This window comes from Macaca fascicularis, chromosome 1 (genome assembly GCF_037993035.2).
Source record: "Macaca fascicularis isolate 582-1 chromosome 1, T2T-MFA8v1.1".
Classification (NCBI taxonomy): Eukaryota; Metazoa; Chordata; class Mammalia; order Primates; family Cercopithecidae; genus Macaca; species Macaca fascicularis.
The window spans coordinates 176,017,678-176,045,361 of record NC_088375.1 but is presented as its reverse complement, the minus strand read 5'-3'; the positions used below and the strand labels follow the sequence as shown (position 1 = coordinate 176,045,361).

Here is a 27,684-nt window from a genome sequence, read left to right as displayed (position 1 = left end):
GATCTAGGAACTAGGGTTCTAGGACTCTTCTGAGAAGTATTAACTGTGTAAAAGAAAAAATCATTCAACCTGAAGTTCATCTGAAAACAGATCAAATAAATTAAGAAAAATATATACTGCAGGATACTATGTACTTACTGTAAAGGATGAATAGACTTTAGGCGCCAACATGGAAAGATGTCCTCAATGAGAATTACGGAAGTTAAAGATACACAGTATGGTTCTGTTGGGTTTTTAAAAAAATTTATAGGTTTTGCAAACAGCCTGGAAAGTTGAAGATCAATAAATGAGTGAATACTGCTTTTAAGGTAGATTTTCACTTCCTTTACACCTTCTATAGCCTTTCGTTGACAGAATGTGTATTGCTTTCGTAACGAACATCGTCATATACTCTACCCTTTAACCAAAACTCGCACCATTTTCATTCCTTATCTCCACATCTATGCTAAACACTTCTCTCTGGAGCATCCTCCCACAGATGCTATTTAACCAAATCTGATTAGGCGGTTTCTCTTCCCCAGAAATTGATCTCACTGCTCATATTCCAGGGAATTTTCTCATTTGTTTAACCATCCATTACCCTGGGAGTCTTTCTGCATCCTAGTGTCTTAGCTATTCATGTTGGGCTTTATCTGTTTTCCCACTTACTAGATAAGGCTTCTTGTGGGAAGAAACCAAGATTTCCTCATCTTTGCTTCCCCTACAGTGTTCTGTATAATAGATGCTCAACAAATCTTTGATAAATTAATATGTGGCATTTTTTTTGCAATTCAATGTATATATTGCTAATAATTTAGAAAGAATCGAAATGATCACTTTATTTTCAAAATTTTATTTTTATGGAATCTCCAGCATGTTTAAACTTAATTTTTAGAACAAGATAAAATCCAAAAGCTTAAAATCAGATATTTTATAATGTGTCACAATTAAGTATGGAGAGTTGTCATTTTTGAGGAAAATCTTTCATAATTCTAAAAATGCAGATATTTACAATATTTTTAAATACAGACATATACAACATGGCATGTTTAAATGTACAAAATAGTTGAAATTATATTTTATTACAGAACATTCCAAAATTCACACTAATTTTAGAAAGTCCACAAACACTGATAGCATTTGGAAAAAACAAGCAACAAGTTTATCAATAACCATGCAGTATGTTTAGTAACTTATACACAACACATAATTTACATGTCAAATCCACAAACCTAAAGATATATGATTGATCTATTTAACTCATGCTAGAATCTAAATACTATTTTATAATTCGTAGGTTTAAACACATTTTACAGTAATCTATGAAATAGGAATATAAACTATGAAAAATATTTAACTGACTTCTTAAGAGACAAGGAAACGTCAAAAAGAGCAAATCAGGCATTTTTTCCCTGAAATTAAAGTTCTTATGGATACCTTTGTAAACATCAAAGGAAGAAAATAAAAACAACTCAGACATTATAACTTAATTTTACCTTCTCAAACTTCTGTTTAGAGCTCTTGGCATAATCACAGCTCCCCTGGGATATTTTTATTTTCTCCTGATTTAAGAGACAACATATTTATTCCCTCTCTTGTTCCAGGAAAAATGTAAGGTGGCTTAGAAGACAGACTCAGAATATACTAGAAAGTATAATTATAGGTTAAATAAAAAAGAAAATAGAGAAAGCAGAATGTGGGGGAATAGCACATAAAGCCATTTAAGAAAAGGTCAGGAAATATATCCTAAATTATATTATTCTCCCGCACTGATTTTCTGGAAATATTGCAAAATATATTAATTTGTAAGAAAACTAATATTAAAGTACTGGTAAACTAGAGCTGCTGATCAAAATTCTTTTTAAATCATTTATTTACCCTGACGAAGCAGATGATCATAAAAATGTATGTGCTTTTCTTTGTGCTTGGATAAAACAAGTTTTCCTAAATACCATATAAGTGACTCTAGATTTAGACCAATCTAGCTATTGGTAGAGTATAGGTGGAAAAAAAAAATGTGGGCACCCTTACTGAATTTCTACTGAGAATTCCATCAACTGCTGTCTGTTGACTTGCGACTGGATGGCTTCAACTCAGGTGGTCATGTGTTACACGGCTCTTTTGTGAGCACAAAACAGAGCAGCATCAATTCCAGGGCATCCTGACTATTAGTTCCTCCAGCTCAACTCATCAGGACTCAGCAAGAGAAATGGGAGGAAGGTAATGCAGAGGAGGAGACCTGCTCCGGTTGGCATGTTGAGGCCACAGTCTCTGTTGGGTTGAGAGCTGCAGATTCTGACTGTGCTTACAGTCTGCATGTCACAGACCTTAACCCCACTCCTAGGGGCAGGGAAGGAATGGTATGGACAGAAGACTGGGAGCAGCATTAAATAGCTTCAGGGAAACATGAATGGTCTGTTCATCTCTATTCTACAGGCCTAGCTCTCAACAAATAATAGAAAGAAGGGTCTTGTATCTATATGCTGAGAAGAATGGAGGGAGTGACAATGAAGGAAAGGGTTTGTGGGAAATGGAGAGCAAAGAAAGGTAGTAGGATGTTTCCCTTTCAAGTGCGGCACGAGTTTCAAAACTATAGATTAGGGACCGACCAGAACAAAATATCTGAAGACTAAAAGAAACCACTGCTTCCTATCTTTTCTGAAGATGAATGGTCCCAAGTAACCCGCGTGAGTTTTGGTTAGGTTGGGAAGGAAGTTCAAGTCTATAGATCTATAACCATGGAAACTATAGTGCTCTTGCTTGGGGTGGCAAAGGCTTCCCCAAGAACTGTGCTAGTGGGAGAAGGGGACAGAATAATGACTGCTATTTTTCCAGTGATGCCCTTCAGAATATAGGCAGTGCCAACTTATCCATTACGCACAGTACCTAAGGCCCACAGTATTTTAGAAGCCCAGAAAAATATTTTAATTTTTTTTTAGCCTCATAAGAAAACACTGAACTTTTAGACTAAACAAAATGTTTTAATCTAAAATATTAATACATTCATTTCATACAAACACAATTGTAAAATATCACTTTAAATTTTGTATGGAAGAAGGGGTCTAAGAAGGCAAAACTACCTAGGGCCCACAACAATCATATTGCAGCTCTGAATACAGGGTCAAACAAATTGTAACTGAAGCCATATAATTTGAACAGGAAACTGAAGATAATTTAAAAGGATTAGAGAAGAATGGTCAAGGCTAAAATAATGGAGATGGAGAGTCTGAGCTTACTGATCCTGCTCCACTGCTTTTTCTTTCCTTGAATGCTACTTTGGAATTAGGTAAGTCTAATATTGGGGAAGTGCTAGCGTCGATTTCCATTAGCCAACCCAGAAAACAAAAAAAAAAAATTAAGCTCATTATTTTATAGCCATTGCGCAATAATAAAGACAGAATCAGGATGAAGACACCTGCATGTCTTTAAGTCCCTTAGTCCTTTCTTCACTTCTGTAAACATTAGAGGCAGGTGTTCCTTTGAGACCCTGCATCCTGAACTTCCTGTGTCATAGGCCCCCTCAGTTCTAGACTTCCTCTGTGCTTCTCCAAGGCCCTGGCTCCATTATCCTCGGTAGTAGCCCAAGGCTGGCAGTGACAGCAATGTGGGTACCTGTGGTTGCAAAATTGTTTTAAGAATATGACAAAAGAAAAAGGAAGCAGGGAAAATGATGGAAGAAGAGATAAAAAAGTAACCAATGTTAACATACTAAAATTATGCTGTTAAAAAGATGGGGAAGGATTTATACACTAATTGCGTTTTTTAAATAGTAGCACTGAGATATTTGTACTTCACACTTCTCTGTAATTTTAAAATATATTTTACAAGACAAATGAACTCTATAGTCAGAAAATACTAAATATTACTTTGAAAATTGTGCTCTCAAGGCCCCAAACTCTTGACAAGTATCATCCTTGAGATCCTCACAATATGGCTTAGATTAGCAAATACGGTTAAACATTGGCACACAGGACAGGGAAACTCAGATTTGAGAGCAGTACTTTTAACAACTTCCATTACTTTCCATTACCCAAATTCATCAGTATTATAGGGAAATGTCAATCAAGAAAGCTAATATAAAACACTTTCTGTATTTTTTCACCAATATATCATAAGGAAACAGGTCAAAAAGAAGATGAGTACAAAGGAATCAAGAACTGCCTTTCACAGAATCATGCAACTTCTGAGCCTGGAAGGGAATACTAAGCCATAAAATTCAGGCCCTTGATTTACTGGTGAGCGTGGGGTTCAGGTTATATGTTTTGATTAAGGTCACACAGCAAAGTTGGTAACAGAGTTAGGGTAAGAGCTCAGGTTTCCTGACTTTTGGTATAGTTACTCTTACACTCTCAGCCCTCAAACGAATTGTTTTATAAGCTATACTTCATTGTTTATCCTAAGTGCACACAGAGAAATGGAAAAATTTCTGTGTGTTTTTTTTTAATGTATGTTAATTTGTAAACTGTATTAACTGAAACTTTTTTTAAATGTATGTTAATTTGGAAACTGTATTAACTGAAAATATAAACTTCACATGAGTAGTCCAACAATTAGAATGAACAAATATAATTTTGGTTCTGGAAGGACATTAAGAAGTTAAGTTAGACTTCAGTTACACAAGAATTAAGGCTCAGGGAAAGTAAACTGTGTTGACATCCCCAAATCACAAAGTTGAGACAAGAACCAGGTCACCTAAACCTGGCTCACTGCTTCTTCCAATACTCCTTATTCTTCATTGGCTACTGATTACAAACAAAGCAAAAATATAGAATGAATCTGGTTTAGATATAAGGAAACATTAGTAAGAATGCTTGGTGAATAGGTATAAATCAATTCTCTGACTACTAAGAAATAAACTGAAATCTATTGAATTTCAATAAATGAGGCAGCATGACTGCTTATTTTATTTTAAAATGGGCTTAAATGCAGATCACAATTCTGAGTTTTGGTGTCATTTAAAGGTGATGTAAGGCTTAACAAATGTAAAACAAAATTCTAATGTTTAAAATTTTCTAGATCAGGAGTTGGAGAATAATAGCCAGCAACCTATGTTTTATGAGGCCTGTGAGTTAACAATGGTTTTTATAGTTTTAAAGGGCTGAAAAAAAAAAGACAAAGAAGAATGTCTTGTAGAGATCACATGCAGCCTGAAAAGCCAACATTACTTACAAACTGGCCCTTTACATTAAAAAAGTTCCCTGACCTCCATTATAGATTCAGAAAGCATATGAAACTGGGCTGAATATGTAGTATGTCCTGAAAGGCTTGTTCTAAAAATTAAATCTCTGATTTATTCCAGCTTTATTATCATTTGCCTCTTTCTCCTAATAGTAGGTAGTAGAAAAAAACAGTTTGAGAGTTATGATTACCTATGTTCCAGTTAAATGAGGTTTTATCAAACCTACTAATGTAAGTGGACACACAATTGAAGCTAATTATTTTATGTGTGTAAAATTAGTTAAAATTTTTCAGACAGCTGAGAAAATGGCATTTGCTATACAATGAAATGGAAGCAAGTGTCCATGATTAAAAACTGGTCATTTCTCCTTTGGGTTTTTCCTGTTTTTAAGATTTTCTTGTCATGCCTCTCTTGGCCTCCTGTTGTTAGATTTATTAATCAGTAGTTCTAAACCACATTAATTATCTCAGTGACCACCCATCCATATCTCATTTATAACCATCAACACATCTCACCAGAACATATGGAAAGAATCGAAGTGCTTCTAAATGAAATATGAGATACCACAGTGGAACATAAGTGACTAGTTCAGGGAAGAAATGACTTAGAGACATAGTCCAAATCCCAAGCTGAACACAACAGTAAAGCCGACCAGGCTCCTAAGTTTCACAGCCTACAGCATCGCTCAGTAAAGGTCTAGAACACCGTGGTGGACCCTGGTTTGCAGAACACTCTGATCATCACTGTATAAAAGCAAATCTGTATCTCTTCCTTTTCACATGATTTATGTGGCAAAGTTTGAATTTTGTGAAATAGAGAAAAAATACCAAAGCTGTGCCAATGTTAACCACAATCACTTCAAGGTTATAACTTTGAAAGTAAGATCTACTGTGTCAAGATTAAAATGTCTTAACTTTAAAATAATCACATTAACAATTCCTTTGTACAGTTCTCTTCGGTTACTCCATTCTCTTGGTTGCTTTTATAATTGGAAAGGAACAAATTTTCTATTTCAGTCAAGAATTCTTCAGCCATAAAGCAATTGGTCACTTTGCTCAGAGTCTTCCTCATACACTCCAAAAGCTAGTTGAAAAGAAAAGTTTTATATTTAAATACAGAAAAAGTATGAGGGTTTGCATTACTATCACGATTTTTTCCCTTTCCAGACCTCACATTTCCTAATGCTCAAATGAGAAACACTCTCCTTAAAAATGGCTGAAGATTAACTTGTGTTTAATAGTCATAGAGCTGGAATGTAGGAAATTGCTGCTGAGGAACACTCAGCTTAGTACCTTTATGATTTTACATAAGGAGACAAACCTGAGATTGTTTATGTGACACTTTCTACTTTGGACATATTTGTGACTTTTCTTCATTTGTAGTCACACTTACAAAGCAAAATAATCCTGAGCATACACACACACACAACTCTATGAACATAAAAACATAGGATTCTACCATTTCAAAATGAGGATGCTAGTTAGAGTCTACTTCCTTGGAAATGTGCATATACTTTTTCAACAACACAGAAAAAAAGTGGATATAACAGAGGAGTAAAAAATATTAAAAAGAAACTTAACGTTTAAATTTTCTATCCCCAACTGCTATTTAAAAAAATAAGACAAATGTTACAAATCTACTAGCCTTCAGTCATTACAGAAGCAAAACCTAGAAGTGAACTGATAGAATTCAAAACTCTTATTTCCTACTAGAAAGTTAAATAAAATGACTATTTAAATGTAATTGTTAGAGTTATACCATCATTCTTAAAAATGATCAATTGTTAAGGCTAAAATGGAAACATGGCACTTTCAAATTTAATAAAATGAGAAAAATGTTCTCCATTGTGTACAATAATAATCTGCTAAGAAATTTATCAGCTGACACTGACAAATTTATTCTAAAATAGTATTTTTTTCTATGTGCAAGCTTGGGCAACAAAACACATTACTAATTATCTCCTAGAAATTAATTTTCCAAAGGAAAAAGTAATAAAATATACAGAAAATTATCCACAAAGTATCAGGCATCATGGGAAAACACATTGAGATAAATAGCTTTAGAATCTGTGAACAATGGAACCAATTAAAATGAAGGCAGCTTACTTTCTGCAAACAAGTCAGGTCAGAATCCCGGCGAAAGATTTTATCCATGGGGACGCTGCTGTAGGAAGAAATATGAAAACAAACTGATGAAACGAATACTATAAACTAATCAGTTTCGTAATAAACTATCACAGATGCCATACATCACAATTTTATATTTAACTTGGGTTTTCTCTGAAACATAATTTAATGAGCAACACTGCAGATGTGCAACCATCTCAAACTACAGTACATACCTATGGGAGAGCCTGTATTTTTCTATTATCCATCTTGTCTTTTCAAATACTAATCCCCACTGAGGTTCTTCTAACATCTGCTGTACTTCAAATTTGTAAGGTAAGCCTAGAAAGCATAAAGAAGCACATTTTCATCAACTATTTCTTAACTCGCCAATCTCCTTTTAATTATAATTAAAATTCCCTTCAGTGTTTTTACAACCACAGCTTCGTAGACCAGCTGAACAGCACTTTAAACATAGTGGGCATTCATTAAATATTTATTGCCTGACTGTACTTGGTCCACTAAGCATATTAATGCCAAGCTATTAATAATAATAAAGAAGAGTAGAAGTGCCATTTACATGACAGCTCTATGCATGGCACTATGATAGGATGATCATGTAATTTATCACCTAAACCAAGAGACTTTTTGAATGAAAGAAGGTACTATGAATAATTATGCCTGAACCACAGGTTTAAATTAGGATTATCCTAGACAAACTGAGACACATTGCCATCCAAGTGATAATTTAAAAAACACATATATACAGGTTATTAAGCTTACAACAATGCCATATCTTTTTTTTTTTTTTAACAGGTGAGAAAACTGAAGCTGAGATACATTAAAAAACATATTTAGGCTAGCAAAGTGGCAGGACATAGATGTTAAAACCCAGCAGGTTCGCCTCACTTCTGAGCCCAAACTCATTCCACCTCCCTAGAAGAGCTAATCTAAGACTAGACAAGAGGATAGGATGAACTCTAGGGAGGCAGCAACTGCTTTGAGTCAAAGTTGTTACACTAAACTCTGGAGGAAAGAAAGAAGCCCAAGGGGTGGACATCATATATTCATCTAGAAAGGAAAAAATACGAAACAATGAGCTATCTTAGCAATTTTTCACATATCCTTCAAGAGCCCCATGCAAATGTATCTGTAGCATTTTTTTAAAAGCTCAGCTGATTCATTACCAAAGGCTGATACCATCATAGTAACACTTACAATGTGTACTATGTGCCACCTAAAACTTTATGTGAAATCACTTAAATGAAGTAGCTGCCATTATTCCCGCCCAGCCCCCTGCCCTTTTTTTTTTTTTTTTTGATGAGGACACTACATCATAGAAAAGTTAGCCTGCTCATAATCAGATACAAAGGCATAGGCAGGATTTGAACCCAGGCAGTAAGACTCGAGAGTTCTGCTTTTAACTTTTACATAATACTGCCTCTCAACTGGGTTTCTACCATGATAAGGCTTTTCAAATAAATAAAATGCCAGCAAATCCGAAGTCATGGAAAAAAAAAGGGAAAAATACAACTGTTTCCTCATAATGAAATAAAGCATAGCTTAACTGTCAATATGCTCTAAAAAGGTATTTTTTCAGGTGTTTAGAAGAAGGACAGCGGACAGCAAGCCTGATGATGATGACTGATCTTTTTTATTTAATTGCTCAATTTTCCTCTTCTCCAAAAACTTAAAGAGTGACACATTATAGTACGTGGAGTACTAAGCAAACTCCTTTTGGTGATAACGATCACTTACTTGACATGCTTTGATTACTTACTAAATACGGATACCAGCTATATAATCATAACTATCCATTGAAAACTTATTATTTCTAAGCACTTTACATATATTACTGACACACCTTACAACCATATACCTACTGTAAGCAAGGTAGTAATTTTTTCTCATTTTACAGATGTGGCAAAGGAGAATGAGAGAGTAAACTGCCCAAGGTAAAATAAGCAATAAATGTCAGAGCTGGGATCTGATTCCAGTAGAGTGACTCCTGCTCTCAGTGAAAGTTGAAAATGAAAATAAAGAAAGGTAAATAATGCATTTCCAATCTATGCTGATGCAAAAACATGAAAACACACACACAAATCATATACAGGTCTATTTGGTATTTTTAGAATATTTTTTAATTTAAAAAAAGGTACTTTTAAAGTCAATAAAAGTTTCCTTTTATAGAGAATATTTTTATCCACTAAAATATAAGAAAACTAATCACTAAATATATTTCCTCCCTGTCACAAGTAAAGAAAACATTAAACCATTAGAGATATTATAAAGATATGACCTGAGTTAAAAGTACTGTAGCACAAGGTATCCCATGGCTTCTAGAAAACCTTAATTCTTGCACCAGAGGATTTCTAAGGGCAAAGCAAAAGACCCAGGATTAAGATCTAATATGCAGCGTTAAGCGTGGACAAGTCATTTACAAGACAGCTGTGTCCAATGGTAGCTCACGGGAGCATCATGGATAGTTCCCTCTAATGCTTTCAAGTGGTTCTTTCCCATCTGGGCTAGTTTCTTCACATGCATGTGCTGATCTGTATTTTGCCAAATACTCCAGGGATACCCTTCTACAAATCTCCAGAGTTCACTCTCCATTCTGTTTTCTGTTCTCTTGGGGCGCTGTCTCACAAACTCAGCTGTCTTGGTCTCCTTATCTCCATCACCTTAACTGAGTCTGCCTGACTCTGGGTGGGTTTCTCCTTCTTGTGCCATATCTGAAAACCCTCTTAAACAGTAAGCTAGGGTAATTTCGGGCTCTTTTCATTTGTTTCCCATATCTTAGCAACTGCATTCCTTTGCTGCTCAACGTTGTGTTTAAATACCATTATTTTATATACTTTGTCCAGTGTTTTGGTAGTTTCAGACAAGTTCTTGTTACTTCATTTGGCCAGAGTAGAATTCCATGAATTAAATTTTAAGTTTCATGTAATTCTAATCAACATACATTTAAAGTCACATGTACTGCTATTGTATTGGACACCACCAGAATTGAGGTTCATTATCAAAACCTAGCAGTCTGTGAGATTATAAAATGATTAAAGAGAGAACAATTGCGATTCTTTTTATAAAACTGTACTGAGCTTAAGAGTATTATGTATTACGTGCTATGCTCAAAATGGACATTCCAGACTAAAGTTAATGCCAATATTATTAACTCAATAAAAACCCACATAGTGTTGACCACCTCCTAGATGCAAAGCAATTTATTAGGTGCTACTGGAGAAAAAGACAAATAAGACATAGTCCCTGCTCTTCGGGCATACAATTTGTTTAGGACTTGCTAAATAGATAAATTGCATTAAAAGACAAAGTGACCATGAAGGGAGGAATAAAGTGTTGCAGATACATAAAAAATAGAGCAACTAATACTAAATAACATAGGGGCAGTGCTGGTAAGTCTTTATAAAATATAAGGCATCCAAGTGAGATCATTAAGAATGAAGAGAAATTAATTATTAAACATTCATTCATTTAGTATCTACTTTATGCCAGGCCTTGTGCTAGAAACTGGATAGAAAAATGGGTACAATACAGTATTTATTCTCAAAGATCTCATGATCTAATGGGAAAGAGTACAATGTGGGGTAACTGTAGTGGCAGCGTCCAGGGGACCTGACCTAGAGCAGTGGTAGTAATGACAGAATATCCTAGAGTTATTTAGCCTATTGTTTCCTCTGATTATTTGCTTTCTAGCCACACTCCCTTCCTTTTCCTAGTCTGCTATACTAATTCCCTATCCACCCAGAAATGACTGGACTACAAGTGGACATAAACCTCGGAGGAATCAAGTCAAATGATGGTCTATGCCAATCAAATTCTTTCCTGAGATACAATGGGAGCAACGAAATATACAAATTGAGTTAGTCATTGTTAACCCCTAAACTGGGAAGTGACAGGGAGTTGGTGGTCATTTTTTTTTTCATTTGCATACCATCACAGAGAAAGCCAGTCTGCATTTATAAAAAAATTTTCATGAGAACAGAGACTGTTTTGTTTACTGCAGTATCTCCAGTGCCTAGCATACACACTGCCTGGCCATAACTTTTCCCCATATTTCAATCCTTTTGCCCAGTGGCCATGGTAACAAAAGTGGGGACTTGAATATAGCAGGAGATTAAGAAAGGGAAGAGGGTGGCTGCACTAGGGTGGCACCCAAATAATGATTCCCTAGTTGAGGGCACAAACTCTTGCATTAAATACTTTTGCACAGTTGCAAATCTTTTGATTTGTATGAGTCAAATAAATGAGAGCAGAAATAGGATAAAGTTATTTTTGTTGAAAACTTACGGTAAGAGCCATCTGCGCTAATTTCCTCACTTATAACCAGGCAGGTAATCTGAGAATATGGTAAGGGATTATTTCGATTATAGGGACTAACAATCATTCCAATGAACTTTGCACCTCCTCTGGAGAAGTAGCTCTACAATTACAAGAAAAATATAATTAGTTTCAACTGCATAAACTCAAAAGCCAATATTTATCCATACTAACATTTTAAACATCTAATGAGGAAAAGCAGGAACAAAAAGGTGCATTAAAAAGTTCACATCTGGCCCAGAGCGGTGGCTCACGCCTGTAATCCCAGAACTTTGGGAGACTGAGGCAGGTGGATTGCCTGAGGTCAGGTCAGCCTGATCAGGCTTGAGACCAGCCTGGCCAACATGGTGAAACCTCATCTCTCCTAAAAATACAAAAATTAGCTGGGTGTGGTGGCACATTCCTGTAACCCCAGGTACTCAGAAGGCTGAGGCAGGAGAATCCCTTAAACCTGGGAGGTGGAGGTTGCAGTGAGTCGAGATCGCACCACCTGCACTCCAGTCTGGGTGACAGAGTAAGAAGACTCTGTCTCTAAAAAAAAAACAACAAAAAAAGTTCACATCCCAACTGAAACTAAATCAAATGCCTTAAATATTCATTTCACATTGTACATTTTTCAGGCAAAAATGTGTTCAACCAAATCCAAAATGACCCTTAAAAATAAAAAAATGGCCTACACAATCTGTATTTGCCATGAATATATTCACTAATTATATTCACCACCCTGCATCTGTAATTCTTATCAACACAGTAATAATTTACAAATACCCTACAGCAAACCCAGTCACATATCAAATGTAAAATCCCAGATTAAAATAAAACTTTTTCTCCAGCTATTAAAAAATACATTATGTCTCTTATTATTTCAGTTATATTTAGTACCTGTCCTAGTTGTTCCCATCAATTTTTAAAGGCTCTGGGAGTATTTATCACTGTAACATTCATGGCTTGTCTGTACTTAATAAAATAACTGACTTTCTAAATGTTTACATAAACAATTATCAATCTCTCAATCAGAAAAAAAAAAATGTATGTTCTTTTAAAACCCCCAGTATACATAATTTTTTCTTTTTTTGGTTGGGTGTGGTGGCTTATGCCTATAATCTCGGCACTTTGGGAGGCCGAGGCGGGCAGATCACCCGAGGTCAGGAGTTTGAGACGAGCGTGGCTAACATGGTGAAACCCCATTTGTACTAAAAATACAAAAAATTAGCTGGGTGTGGTGGCACATGCCTGTAATCCCAGCTACTTGGGAGGCTGAGACACAAGAATTGCTTGAACCTGGGAGGCAGAGGTTGCAGTGAGCCGAGATTGCACCATTGCACTTCAGCTTGGGCAACAAGAGTGAAACTCTGTCTCAAAAAAAACACAAAAAAACAAAAAGAAAAATAAATAGATAAAACCCCCATTATAAAGAAAATTAGAAATGAAATACAAAAAATGTTTAAAGTTTATCTATTTAAAAGGGAGCACTGAGGGGGTGTGCAACCATTTACAGAATATAAATATACAGGTAATACCTGGTATTTAGCTTGTGTGTCAATATCTCGTAAGGAAGGATTAGGATCAAAAGCAGGATGAGAATGATACCATCCAATAACACTGTAGCCTCTAACAGCCAAGGTTTCTGAGGCCTGTGTTTGTGATACAGGATCCATCTCACACTGTAGTCCTGTACTCAGACTGTTACATGGTTCTGCTGCACAGACCTATAAACGATTGATCCTCAAATGATTATACTAAAATCCTGTTAATTCTATTACTCTAATTCTTTCAGAGATACAGAAACTTTTCAAGGCCAAGACTTTTATTTGACAATATCATAGGCGCCTTTAACTTGCAAATGACTTATACTCCAAAAGTCTGATTATATGCTAGGAACTTAGCATGCATTTTTCTACTCAAACAAGGTCATAATAATGGTTAGTTTTCCAGGTCAGCCCACATAATACCCGTACAAAGGTATTCTTTCAATGACTCCTGTTACTTATGACAACAATTTCAACAGAATGATGCATACAAACTTTCAACTACAAGTGTTAGTACATATTTCTGGCCTCTTAAAAGTTGTAGTTTTTTGCTAATAAAGGTAATGAGGACCCAAGGCCTGGCAATGTTCTCTCTTGGTGGTAAAAAGGAAAAGGTGCTCGGCATATGGAATGTTAAGTTACTCCTGGGAATAGATAACTTGCTACATTTGCATATTCTCATATATATCATAGGTAAAGTATATATTTTAATTATATTCACTGAATTCTATAAAAATATTTGGTATGGTAGTAGGACTAAATAACTAAAACATTTTTTAAAAGAGAGAACTTACTTCAACTACTTTATCAACTTCTGAGTATCTTCCTCCTAACAGACCAATCACTTCTGCCATAGAAACATGAGCATGCTAAAAAAAATACAAGACAGACTTAGCCCAAACGCACAAACCCACCTGACAAAAAAAATAACAAAACTCACTTATTGTAAGAAAGTCATTTGTAAGTACAGTCATCATGCTTTTATAAAATAAAGTAGCATAGGAGAGGAACTAGATGCTAGGATCAGTGCACAGAAACTATTTCAGGTCTATCTTCACTGCTGGCTGAGAAGCTTTCAACCAAACACTTAAAAATTCTCAGACTCTACTTTTGCAATTGCAAAATGAAGATACACTCTTCCTATTCAAGGAAGGTACTATGTAAGGATACAAAGTAAAAATCACTCTAAATCCTTCTACACAAAGACATCACAAACACAAAAACTGTTGGAGGTACTGGTAGTTTAGTATAAACAAAAAAACCCTCCAAATTACAGGAGTTGTACTTTGTTTCAGTGATCTAAAAGGTGGCAGACACAGATATTAGAAAATTAAAGTAGGGTTAATGATGGTAAACAGTCTGCAAAAACTCACATTAATTTATTTTCTCTAAAATATGGAAACATGCAATTGTTTGGCTTTTCTCCAAAAGAAAAGACTTATTTTTAGATTCCTTGTAAAAGAGGATAGTTAAGATCCAAAATACACGTCTTCCATACTCTGTCTTACGCCTGCAATAAAAATACACAAGAGTAGAAATCAGAATAACTAAGTAAACACAATAGATTATCCTTACCAAATCCATTATTAAAAGTGCTTCTGAAGCCACTTTCACCTGAAATGGCTCCTGAAATATAAAAAACAAAACAAAACGGGGGACCATAAAAACAGAGATTTTGTTCTCCCCACCTGGAATGCCCACCCTGTTCTCCTTCATCCACCCCACCAAGTTCTCAGCACTAACCAAAGCTCAGCACAAACTAGATTTTTAAAAAACATTATGATTTAAAACCCCAGCAGGGAGAAATTGTCTCTCAGATTCAGTCATGCCTTGCACATATGGAAAAAGAGTAAGTATTTCCTGTTTGACAGGGGGAAGCGGGGATTGTCTAGGGTCATTCATTAATGCATAAATAGTACCTGCTTTTCTTCACTAAAAAAATTACAAGGTATCAGTTGGAAGGGATCAAATGAGCTGAAAAAGAAAAAAAATTATTTTCAATATCAACAAGATTAGGAAAATAACATTTGCAAATTTGAAAGTGTATATCAATAATCTGAACCCAAATTCTGTCTAAATGAGAAAAATATTAAACTAGGAGAGTTTTGTAGGAGATTCCATAAACCCTTTTGAAAGAAGCACTGTTCTTTTAGATTTAACAAGAACAAAAAAAAAACCCAAGAACTTTGAGATAAAGTTACTCCATTGTCTTAATTTCCTATTACACTCAAAGAGGACACTATAAACTATCAGACATATGTCCCACACTAAAAGGAGATTTCAAAAAGTTCAATGAAAATATAATTATCTGTTATGAGACCCCCAAAAAAGTTCAAGAAAGATGGAAGTTTATCAAAAACACTTGTCAGTTCAATAATGTGCCAACAATAGAGTAGGAACTTAAAACTTTTTTTGAATGAATGAATGACAAACGGTTCTGGTAAAGATATTAATGTATTAGTCCTATGATAAACTCTTGTATTAAAGTGAAAAAGTGGCCAGGTGCTGTGGCTGACATCTGTAATCCCAATATTTCGGGAGGCCGAGGTGGGTGGACTCCTTGAGCCTAGGAGTTCACAACCAGCCTGGACAACATGGTGAAACCCCATCTCTACAAAAAAATTTAAAAATTAGCTGAGCATGGTGGCGTGTGCCTATAGTCCCAGCCACTCGGGAGGCTGAGGTGAGAGGATCACTTAAGCCCAGGAGGTGGAGGCTGCAGTGAGCCATGATTTCACCATTCCACTCTACTCCACTCTAGCCTTGGTGACAGGGTGAGACCCTGTCTCCAAAAAACAAGAAGTGAAAAAGTAAAAAGAGGTGAAAAAGGGAGAACCTAAGCGAAGTCAAAAGCACACATAAATCTGAGAAATATCAGAAAGTCTTTGACGAGTAAAGAATTGAGGCTTGAAAACTATATTAAGAACAATAAAAAGGTTTTTTAGGCTATCTTCAGGGAAAGAAAAACACACAGGAATACATTCGCATTAACACAACTGGAAGAGAGCAGGGCAATTCCGTTCTCATTCAACCACAGATGGTTAGCTTCAAGAGAACATTTTGTTTTGCTTAATAATGTATCCCAAGTGATCAGAACCGTGCCTGACATATACTGTAGACATTCAAAGATACTTGTTGGATAAAGAAAGACCTTTAAATTAGAAAGTGTTTAATCAACAAAAAAGAAACTGAAGGCCAAGATAGATGAGAAAATAGCACAGAAAGAACATCCTGGAGTACTTAAGAACCACGGATATGGAACCGCTGTCAATGTTTGTTGAGGAACTGCAGAGAATGGGAAAGTTATTGAAGGACTAGAAATGGACAATTATTGAGCTTGTTTCACAATACAAAAAAGCAGACTGCAGAAAAGGACGAATTAGATGTTGAATAGTAGTAAAATTCTAGAAAAAATTATGAAACAGCTGATTTGTGATCCTTAACCAAGTGAAGAGGTGACTAAGCAAAATAATGAGTTCATGAAAAGTCATGATCAGTAGACCTTATTATAGACACTATTCATAGGAATGATCTGTTAGAAACTAAAGACTTAAAATATATTTTATCTGAAATTAAACAAGACATCTGTTATGATTATCCTTCTGCATAAGATAAAGATATATGGGTTAATTGTGGTAATCTATATAGCTGATTGAAGAATGAATGTCTTCATTGTTTAAATATATGCAATGAGGTTTACATTTCCAATTAAACATTTCTATCAGTGATTAATGGCAGGCAAGGCAAGCTTATTGAAATGTTAATGATGCAGTGCTACAAAGGCTAAAACAAGAAAAGTGGATCTGGACTCAAAAAGATCCTGAAGACCTTGGACAGCGACTTGAAAATCACAATAAATGTAAGTCTCACATATAGAGGCAGAAAATCAATTATCTGGATACTGGATGAGGAGTCCCAGCTTATGGATGACTATTTTTCACATAGCTTATCTAATTTAGTCTCACGACAACTGTGTAAGTTTAAATTTTTATTTTAAAGAGGTAATATATAATGTAATGACTAGGGGTAGGGGTATGAATATATAATGTAATGACTAGGGGTATGACTAGCTTAACACTTGGGTTTAAAATCAACAGCTCCACTACTTAACAGTGTGAGCAAGTTATTAAACCTCTCTACGCCTCTCAGTTTCCTCACCTATAAAATGGGAGTGAGAATATTAACTAATGCACAGGGTTGTCATGAAGATTATATGAGCTAATAAAGTGCTTAAAACACAGCTAACAGTGTTATTTTAATTACTGTTTTATAAATGAGAACCTAAGGTTTACCCAAGGACATTTATCAGGCAAAAATATAATCTAGTGGCATTCCTGGGTATCTTTTTAAAAAGGTACACTGACAAAACTACAGTCTATTCAATGGCACATCTGCAGGAAGAGGGAATAGAAAATTGGGGCATTTAACTTATTTGGTGACCCTTAATTTTAAAAGGTTCAAATTTTAGATTATACATGCATTAGAAAACAACCACCATGCCAACAACTTGCTAACAATTAGTACCACCCAAAGAAAACTCGGTCATTTCATGAAGTTTCCTGTCCATAGTGTCTAGAGTTGAATGACCAACCTGTTCTAAACAAGGCCCCTTTACAACATATGCTGGATCATACGTTCAATGAATCTGAACAAATTTAGAATGTTTGTTCAAGGTCTCCCAAATTCATAATCAGTGAAACAAAAAAATCCAAAAAATTGTAGCAGTATTTTTTTAACTTAACGTGAACAATATAATGCAGCTATTGAATATTTTTTCATACATTATCTAGCCATTTGTGACAAATTTTTAAAAACCACATTTATATAACACTATACCTTTTTGTTGGTCTTGGCACTTTTAAAGATTTAACAGGTCTGCTTTTTTCCTCTTCTCTTCTTTTTGCCAACTCCTCAGCAGAGAGATGCTAAAACAAAATGCCAACTGATTAAGGAGTCCATCAACTACTAAGAGGCAGAATAAAAATAGTCCTTTAAAACCAAATTTAAGGGCATGTGAGGACAACAGAGACTAAACTGATATAGATGGGTTTCCTTTTTGCTACCAACATGTAGAAAGGCTGGACTGTATTTTTTAAAAATCGTTTCAGAAGATACGGCCATCCCAAACTGAAAATTTACTCCTCTTGATTTTCCCATTTCAGTCAATGGTACCAGTCACCCAGGTTCAAAAACCTCAGAATCACCTGAGTCTTTCATTTCCCATTTATACTTACCATATTCTACTGTGTTGAGTTTTCTTTCACAACTGAGAGACAGTACAGAGTAATGATTAAGAACAGATTCTGGATCTAGAATGTCTGGCCCAGTTATTTACTAGCTTGGTGACCCTAGGCAAATTCTAAAGCTTTCATGCTTCAGCTACCTCATCTTTAAAAATGGGAACAACAAAAGTAATAATAAAAAGTAAACAATAATACCACTATCATGGTATTATTTTGAAGATTGAGTTAATGTTTATAAAATACTGACAGTGTCTGACACACAGGAAGCCCTTTATGAGTGTTTATAAAATAAAGTAAATCTCTATTTATTCCATTTCTATGATCAGCCTTACATCCTAGTCCAAATGAACTATGCACCTTTTCCAGAGTATATCTGGTATTTTCCCATGTCTCCAGCTTTGTTCCCTCAGCCTAAAGTGTTTTCATCTCCATTTTGAGATTCTTCTGCAGATCCTTCAGATCAGATTATACCCCACATACTCTATGAAACCTGCCCTGATCACACCCTTTGGGAGAAACTTACAATTCTTGGGACCAACCTTATTGAACTTACCATAGGTTTTGTCTTTCCTATTAGAAATACAAGCCCCTTATGGGAAGGATAATTAGTAATTACTGTGCCTAGAATAGTACTCAGGTGAGAAATTGGGGACAGGAAATGCGGAGGAGGAAAGACAGACAACTCAAGTTTGTGGAGCACCTTGTGCACACAAGGCTTACTGAATACCTAGTACTAGGACCTTTATATAGTCTACCTCATTTTTTTCTGACAACAATCCTTTGAGGGAGGTATTATTATTACTCACAATTCATAAGTTAAAAAAGCACGAGATTCTGTGAGGTTAAGTAGTTGCTCAAAGTAACAAAGCCAGTATGTACACATTCACACATTCTATTCACTCTACTGCACTAGCTGTTATAATGTTTAGAACAATATTTTAATTGGTATATCAGAACCTCTTCCAATAAATGTTTAATGAAACGAATTGGGCATACCAACTTCCTGACACTCTTATCTTGAGTTAGAGACAAGAATACAGAGACAGAGAACCAAAGTTCTGAAATGAGTTAAACTCCTAGTTAACTGCACCACCAATGCCTTCTACTTTGGTGTTTACGGGTGACTTTTAGACAAATTAACATGGGAATGAAGGCATACATGTTAATGTATGAAACAAGTACAACACATATGACATTAAGATGTACAAATACATATTTAAAAACCAGTTTTCATTGATGAGCCATTTGAAAGGTCAAAGTTACCTCAAACGTTTGTCCTTCTAAGTCCTTTGCGTCACACCAGTTTCCCCATGGGTCTCGGACCCTACGTCTCCTTGTACGCTGCGATGAGATTAAAGTAAAGCAAAAGGTAGCAAGATTAATATGGAGAAATCATAGCACATTAACACACAAAATGAAAACAATAATTATCTAAAAGTCAATTAATCTATCAATTTAAATAGTGTAATCTCTGGCTATGCCTGACTAAATTTTATTAATTTATGTTCAATAGTTAGCACTCTGGTTACAAATATCATAAATCAGTGATGGCGAGGTAAGGGCAGGAGCACCAGTACCAGGTGGGTAGGGTGTGGGCCGGGTGTTGGCAGCAGAGGGCTATTTAAAAAATAAAATCAGTAATGATTTTCTATATTTTGCTAGCATTTCTTCTTAGCTTTTATATTTCCTTTCATCATGTAGGAGCTAAAACACTATGACAAATTTTCTTTTTTTTGAGACGGAGTCTCACTCTGTCACCCAGGCTGGAGTGCAGCAGTGTGATCTCGGCTCACCGCAGCCTCCCCCTCCCAGGTTTGAGTGATTCTCCTGTCTCAGACTCCCGAGTAGGAACAAAAATCTTTTTAAGATCAAAAAGAACCACCAAGAAAATGGCTTCCTTTTCAACCACTTCTGGTAGAAAATCTGCAAGAACACACAGCAAGAGGTGTAATATTGAAAACTAGAAGCAAAATAATTCTATCTCCAGCTTTAGAAAGGAGATGGCCTAATTGATCAAATAATGAAAAATTACAAGGTTGGGCCGGGCATGGTGGCTCACACCCGTAATCCTAGAACTTTGAGAGGCTGAGGCGGTTGGATCATGAGGTCAGGAGATTGAGACCATCCTGGCTAACATGGTGAAACCCCGTCTCTACTAAAAATACAAAAAACTAGCTGGGGCGTGGTGGTGGGCGCCTGTAGTCCCAGCTACTCGGGAGGCTGAGGCAGGATAATGGCATGAACCCAGGAGGCAGAGCTTGCAGTGAGCCGAGATCACGCCACTGCACTCCAACCTGGGCGACAGAGCAAGACTCTGCCTCAGAAAAAAAAAAAAAAAAGAAAAATTACAAAGTTGGTTGACTACATTACTAAAATCCAGTTTTGCAAATCTCAATAGTGACGCCTGTAAAATGGACCAGTTCCCAAAGGATAGTGTATGACTAGCACCATATCCAGCAACTCTAATTGATAACATCCTTTAAGACAGTAAATTTAGATAGAAATGTTTTATAGCCTAAATGCGAAAAAACAGCTATTTTAGCACCTATACTTTCTTTTTCATATCTTACCTATTACTAATTTAATCCATTAGTAAAACTAACAAGATCATATTATGACTCTGCCTTATAGAGTGTTGGATCCGCAGGGCGCGGTGGCTCACACCTCTAATCCCAGCACTTTCGGAGGCCGAGACGGGCGGATCATTAAGTCCTGGCTAACACAGTGAAACCCTGTCTCTGCTAAAAATACAAAGAAAATCAGCTCAGCATGGTGGCGGGCACCTGTAGTCCCAGCTACTCGGGAGGCTGAGGCATGAGAATGGCGTGAACCCGGGAGGCGGAGCTTGCAGTGAGTTGAGATCGCACCACTGCACTCCAGCCTGGGCGACAGAGCGAGACTCCGTCTCAAAAAAAAAAAGAGTGTTGGATCACATTTTTTTTTGTTTTTTCTCACAAGATGTTTCTTTTTCTCCTAGCAGGTCACTTTATTTTTAAAGTATGATTTACAAATTTTAAAATATTATAAAACTGACTCTAAGAATTAAAAAAAAAAAGGCTAGTTATTCCAAAAAGGTGATTCTTAAGAATTTTAAAAGAAAAATAAATGAGAGAAAAAAAAAACTGAACTATATACTTTTAAAAGACACATTAGATTTATAAATTAAAACAAAGCATCCCAAGACCACTTTAGGAAAACATGCTTCTGCATCAAGTTTGCTAGCACGTTTTAAGGGTTTTTAGGTTTGTTTTTGCCTTAGAAAGCAACATGAAATTGAATGAAACAAAGAAAAGCAAATTGCTAAGGTGAAATACAAGAGGAAACATGTTTTTCTACTAAATGGCCATTTATTAAACAGCTCAAGAGAAGTAGGTAAACCGCACTAAATAGTTAGTAAGCAGCAATGTGGAGAGATCACTGAGAGAGATGACTGCTTACCATAGACTGCAGACGCTGGGCAAGTTGGTATGCTTCTACTGCATCTTTTCTGTCTCTGATTCGTACTTTGTCAACTGTTTGTGGCCTATTATACACAGCCTGTTCTATTGGAATTCAGGAAAGACAAAACCATCTATTATTTTGTGAAACTCATTTGTTAAATAGAAAGACACATGTACACTGACTATAGTGGAGCTTCTATGACTCTTATTTCACAATCATATATTTGATGTGCTACTGAGCAGCCCTCAAATTAAAAGTAATGCTGTTATAAGAAAATCTCAATAACATGGAATATTTGGAAAATGGGTAATTTAATTTTTACTAACTTTGGCAGTCCAATACAGAAAACATGATATAATTTTTCTTTTGGTGGCTGAGGAAGCAAAAATCCTTTAGTTTTCCTGAAAAGCTAGTCTCAATATTCAAGGCTTTGGGAAAACAAAGACACTAAAATGAAGGACATATTCCAGGCCAAATTAAATTCTGTCTAGCTCAATATAAAAGAAAATCATATCTGACAAAAAATTTTCTGATTAGTGGTCTCACTTCCATAGACAAACACAGAATATATTATTCTTAAACCATGGGTTACAAGGTTTTATGTACCTTATAACTTTGTAGCTATGAATGGTTGTGTCATGTTAATTCAAGAAAAGAGTAGAGGTCAGGCACGGTGGTTCACACCTGTGATCCCAGCACTTTGGGAGGCTGTGGCAGGTGAATCACAAGGTCAGGAGTTCGAGACCAGTCTGGCCAATATGGTGAAACCCCATCTCTACTAATAATACAAAAATTAGCCCGGCATGGTGGCACACGCCTGTAGTCCCAGTTACCCTGGAGACTGAAGCAAAAGAATCACTTGAACCCAGGAGGTGGAGGTTGCAGTGAGCAGAGATTGCACCACTGCACTCCAGCCTGGGCAACAGAGCAAAAAAAAAAAGAGTAAAATATATCTTAAAATATGTATATTCATTAACTTTCAATTTGAAAAAACTAAGGTACAAGAAATTGTCTTCCATGAAAAATATTTTGACGCTTTTATTACATTTAAGTGTAGAGGCTCACAAATTATTTCCTTTATTTAAACATTGCTAGGCAGTATTTCTAGCATGAATACAGTATTTGCAAATTAAATGGGCTATTTTTAGACTTTTCATAAAATAATTTTACTTTTATCTGCTAAAGAACTGTATTCTTAAATTATTTCTATTACTTAGATTGAATATTTTAGCTTTAAAATTATACTCTCAATTTTCGTTGTAGGTCAAATGAAAGTACAGTTTAACCAACAGTAAAATCTTAGTAAAACATTTATTTCATAATGTTAAAGCATCTCTGAATTCTATATACCTAGAACTACTTGAATTCTAACCATCATAGAAATGAATAGGTGCTATAAGGATAAAAAATATCAAGTAAAAGATGTTGAGTTTTTATTTTTACCACATCCAAAATTGATTGCTCCTATCAATTCGAGGTATGTATGAATCCGTCCAATACAATTAACATCCCCACAGTTCTTCAGGCCAGGACGTACTGAGGTCTTATTTAAGTATTTCGGTTTGCATATCTCCCTAATTAAGAGATGGAAGTACAATTATTTTGGATAAATAAAAACATGAAAAAAGATTTCTGGGGAAAATTTTAAATATTGAAATATCTTTACATTTTAACCCCTTTCAATGTATAAATGTGTAACAAATACAATACTAATATATAATACCCATGTACTTTTTTTCTGAAATAAAATGTCCTTAAATAATACAATAACTTATTAGTGTAATTTTTTACAAGCAATATTTCTTCCCCAATGGTAAATTCATAGATTCCAGTTATCCCAGGACCTTGAAGTCAGAAATTTATTTATGTAGATACAAACTGAATCTTTAATTACAAAGAGCATTTTGATAATATATAGAAAAGATTTAGTATTAGAAGTTTCCAATTTGTAATACATTACTTAGGTTCATCTACTCTTATTTTACTTAACAGTGTCTTTCAATTATCAGCTATTTTATAAATGTTTAAACGTTTTATATTTGTTTTTAATTATGATGACAACAAATATTAAGTGCTTACTCTCAGTGGAAAACAGAAACAGACACTATAAGGGATTCCAAAGGGGAATCAAGAAACTCCCAAAGATTATGAAAGAAACAAGAGGTTTATATAATAAAACATGTATTTATTGAATATACTTAATGTGCCTTGCTAGATGGTACAACATAAAATTAGAGTAATAAAAAACTTAGTAGAAACAAATTACTGAGTGCTTATGCCAGATTACTGTGCTGAGTTACATATCCTTAATCTTTATGACTATACAAGGTAGATTCTCATTTTGGAAATAAGGAAACAAGAGGGTCAGAGTAAGGCACTTACTTAAGGAAGGGAAAGAATCAGGATTCAAGTATAGATACTATAAATTTAGGTATTCAGATATCTCATATAACATGGGTATTTCTCACGTGATCATTATTTTATTCCATAAATATATTGTTCTAAGCACTAGAGATACACAGATAAACAATGTAAAATTTCTAACCTTACAGATCTTACATTCTAAAGGGAGGGATTGTCAACAATCGATGAACAATATATATTACACTTTCAGGTAGCAACAGGGCTAAGTAAGAAGGTCAAGGGGACAGACTGGGACAAACAGGCATAGACTCCTTTAGATAGGGTGTTTAGGGTAGGCCTCACTAAGCAGAATAGAGGGTAAAAATAATTTGTGATGTGGGAGTGTATCACAACTTCATAGAAATGTTGAGATTTCAGGGTGTCTTGCAAGAAAAGGAAACAAAATTGTACAAATGAAGGCAATAAAGCAGGCAAGAGTATGGCTACCAAGAAACCAAAGGAGTCTGAAAAAAACTAGACTGAGCTAACTGAAGACTACTCAAAGTAAAAGGCTTTAAACAGAACTCAGTAATCTAGCAGTACTGAACAAATGGTAAGGACTCTAAAAATATCTGTTCATGGAATAATGATGGTTCATATGTTCAATCTTTTCCCCCTAACAGAGTACCTTCTATATTCTGAGCATTGTTTAAGAACTAGATTCAACAACAAACAAAACAGATAAATATCTGCCCTCATGTTGCCTGCATTATCATGGGGGTTGAGGGGAGAAGAGACAGTACACAAATAAAAATGTAGTATTTTTGGTAGTAGCAAGTTCTATGAAGAAAATAAAATACAGAGCAAGAGAATGAAACGGAGGAGATATGTGAGATATTTTAGATAAGCCTCTAATTTCCCTTGCCCGCACTTCAACGAGACAAGAAAGCAACACTTGCCAAAATATGGGGGAAGAACATCCAAGGCAGAGTGAAAAGTCAGGGTCAAGGCCATGAGATGGAAGTGTGAAAATAATGAGTCAAGACTGCAGACTCCAATATCCCCTTTACCTAGTGTGACCTGGAACAAGTTTTTTATCCTCTGTGAACCTCCTTTTTCTTATCTATAAAGTGAGAACGAGGTTGTCAAAAAGATTGGAGATGATTTAAATATAGTACATGGTATTCGGGAGGCATTCAGTAATGGTACTGGTTACTATTTTAATAAAAATATTCCCCTAACCAGGGAATCAACTGCATCTGCTTTTATGAAAAGGATCTTTATCTATAAACAAATCTGGCAGGCTTCTTATTTTAAAACTTTAACTCTTCTATTTTTTTTAAACACCACCTCCAGTGCCTAACCACTCACTCTCTTCTATTTCTGAACAAATGTGAGTTCCTGTTCAAAACAATTTTGCTTTCACAGTGTTCTGCTAAATAACCATAATGAAACAGCAATACCTAACCAGTTTCATGAACCAAGGCAAATGACTAAGGAAACTACTGCCATATAATTTATAGTACCTATATAAATTAATCTGCCTCATTTGGAATTCAAAATTCAAAGTAACAAATATAGAATTTGATTAAAGTAACAAGAATACAGTGATCATTCATATGGACATTTTTAAGAGACAGGATCTTGCTCTGTTGCCCAGGCTAGTATACAGTGGCATGATCCCAGCTCAACGCAGCCTCGAACTCCTGGGCTCAAGTGATTCTTCTGCTTCAGCCTCCTGAGTAGCTAAGGACTACAGGCACACAACACCGCGCCTGAGTTTTTTTAAATTTTTTATAGAGACAGGGTCTTGCTATGTTGCCCAAACTAGTCTTGAACTCCTGGCCTCAAGTAATCCTCCTGTCTCAGCCTCCAAAAGTACGTGGATGAAAGTTGTGAGTCACTGCTTCTGGCCAATATGGACATTTTTGAGTTAGTTATTATTTCAAGGTCCTTAAATTTTGGCCATTTGCCCTCTTATTTCCAAAAACAAAAGTAGATACCAATAGAAATCTAATTTAACTAGTCTTTATCAATAGTGTGAATTAGGCCATGTAGAATAAAAGAGTGATTTACAGACACATGAAGGACTTTAGTCCTCATGTGTCAATAACTGGTTGTATAATCAAAGGCAGGTCCCTAAACCTCTCCTGATCTCAGAATCATTCTCTAGCAAATAAACATAATACCATCTGCATATTTTACAGGATTGTTTCAAAAAAACAAGTAAGATGATGTAGGAAAGCTCTTTAAAAACTGTAAAGCACTACGTAAAGTCAGGAGTTGTTCCTTACAAGTATTCTTTATACTATGATGCCACACTGACCCACATGTTGTACTTTCAGCACCTCCGCCATCTGTAAGATAACTAAGAGTCAAGAAAAAGAACAAACCTCCTCCTTTTAGAATACAGCCCTCTTTAAAAACCAAAGACTTATATTGTGTGGGTAAAATGAAGGTTACTGATTTATTATAGCAAGTTGCTTTCCTTTGGTAACCCTTCTAGGTTATAGCAGAAAGTTACTGCAGTAGGACAGGAAGGCTTTTGATACAAAAGAGAACAAGGGACAAAGCAGAACCCCTGCTCAAGGAACTAGGAAGCTCTCTGTAAAGATGGCCCTGTACAATCTGATAGCTTTTGAAACAGTATTAACAATTACGATTTTTTTTTTTTTGAGATGAAGTCTCGCTCTGTTGCCCAGGCTGGAGTGCAATGGCACCATCTTGGCTCACTGTAACCTCTGCCTCCCAGGTTCAAGAGATTCTCCTGCCTCAGCATCCTGAGTAACTGGGATTACAGGCACCTGCCACGATGCCCGGCTGTGTGTGTGTGTGTGTGTGTGTGTGTGTGTGTGTGTGTGTGTGTGTGTGTATATATATATATATATTTTTTTTTTTTTTAAGAAGAGACAGGGTTTCACCATGTTGGCCAAGCTGGTCTCAAACTCCTGACCTCAAGTGACCTGCCTGCCTCAGCCTCCCAAAGTGCTGGGATTTACAGGAATGAGCCACTGTGCCCAGCCAGCAATTATAAATGTTTAATGATGGTTTAATTAAGCTATTTTTAAAAATTCAAATTAGGCTAATAAGGGGGGAAATTTTGGGGTTTGTTCCCTATCCCTCATTAAATAATTCAAATAAATAGTACTGACAATTTAGAGAATAAGCTTCAACTATCAGAAAACTGTATCCTGATAAAGCTGGATGAAGAAATTAATAGCACATTATTGCCACAAGTTCAAAGTTAAAAGCACTTTAAGATCACTATTTAGGAGAAATGTTTCTGCAATCTGGCCACATTTAATACTATTGCTGTCATCAAATTTTTCTTTCTTTGTACTCAAAGCACATGATAAACCTGAAGGAATTATTTCCCTTTTCCCATGCAGTGGTGTTCTCTCTATATCTTCCTAACACTGTTCTAGGAGACTGCTTCAAAAAGCAATAATCTATCCCTTTTATTCCAGGCCCACAATCTAATGAATAGGCAAAAAGATGGGTTATAAGAGTTATAGGTGATAATGTTTACC

The 27,684-nt window shown here is 35.6% G+C and overlaps 1 protein-coding gene across 13 annotated transcripts in view; it reads right to left on the bottom strand.

The window, feature by feature from the left end:
• Positions 1 to 816: 816 nt before the first annotated feature.
• MYSM1 (Myb like, SWIRM and MPN domains 1) overlaps positions 817 to 27,684 on the bottom strand; it is a 44,540-nt gene continuing 17,672 nt past the window's right edge. For 4 of the 13 annotated variants that reach the window (XM_074005677.1, XM_015435288.3, XM_074005684.1 and 1 more), the window contains 13 exons: positions 23,255 to 23,385; positions 21,809 to 21,912; positions 19,634 to 19,711; positions 17,964 to 18,052; positions 15,047 to 15,101; positions 14,703 to 14,753; positions 13,922 to 13,996; positions 13,119 to 13,307; positions 11,569 to 11,701; positions 7,500 to 7,605; positions 7,264 to 7,321; positions 6,087 to 6,241; positions 817 to 3,591 (listed from right to left, as the gene is read on the bottom strand). In XM_074005677.1, coding sequence (XP_073861778.1) covers positions 3,441 to 3,591; positions 6,087 to 6,241; positions 7,264 to 7,321; positions 7,500 to 7,605; positions 11,569 to 11,701; positions 13,119 to 13,307; positions 13,922 to 13,996; positions 14,703 to 14,753; positions 15,047 to 15,101; positions 17,964 to 18,052; positions 19,634 to 19,711; positions 21,809 to 21,912; positions 23,255 to 23,385 — 1,375 coding nt within the window. In that variant the 3' untranslated portion in view covers positions 817 to 3,440. Of the gene's footprint in view, positions 3,592 to 4,845; positions 6,242 to 7,263; positions 7,322 to 7,499; positions 7,606 to 9,562; positions 9,636 to 11,568; positions 11,702 to 13,118; positions 13,308 to 13,921; positions 13,997 to 14,500; positions 14,638 to 14,702; positions 14,754 to 15,046; positions 15,102 to 17,963; positions 18,053 to 19,633; positions 19,712 to 21,808; positions 21,913 to 23,254; positions 23,386 to 27,684 lie in introns of those variants that run through there. The other 9 variants (XM_045370208.2, XM_074005696.1, XR_012419612.1 and 6 more) reach the window with 8 other exon arrangements.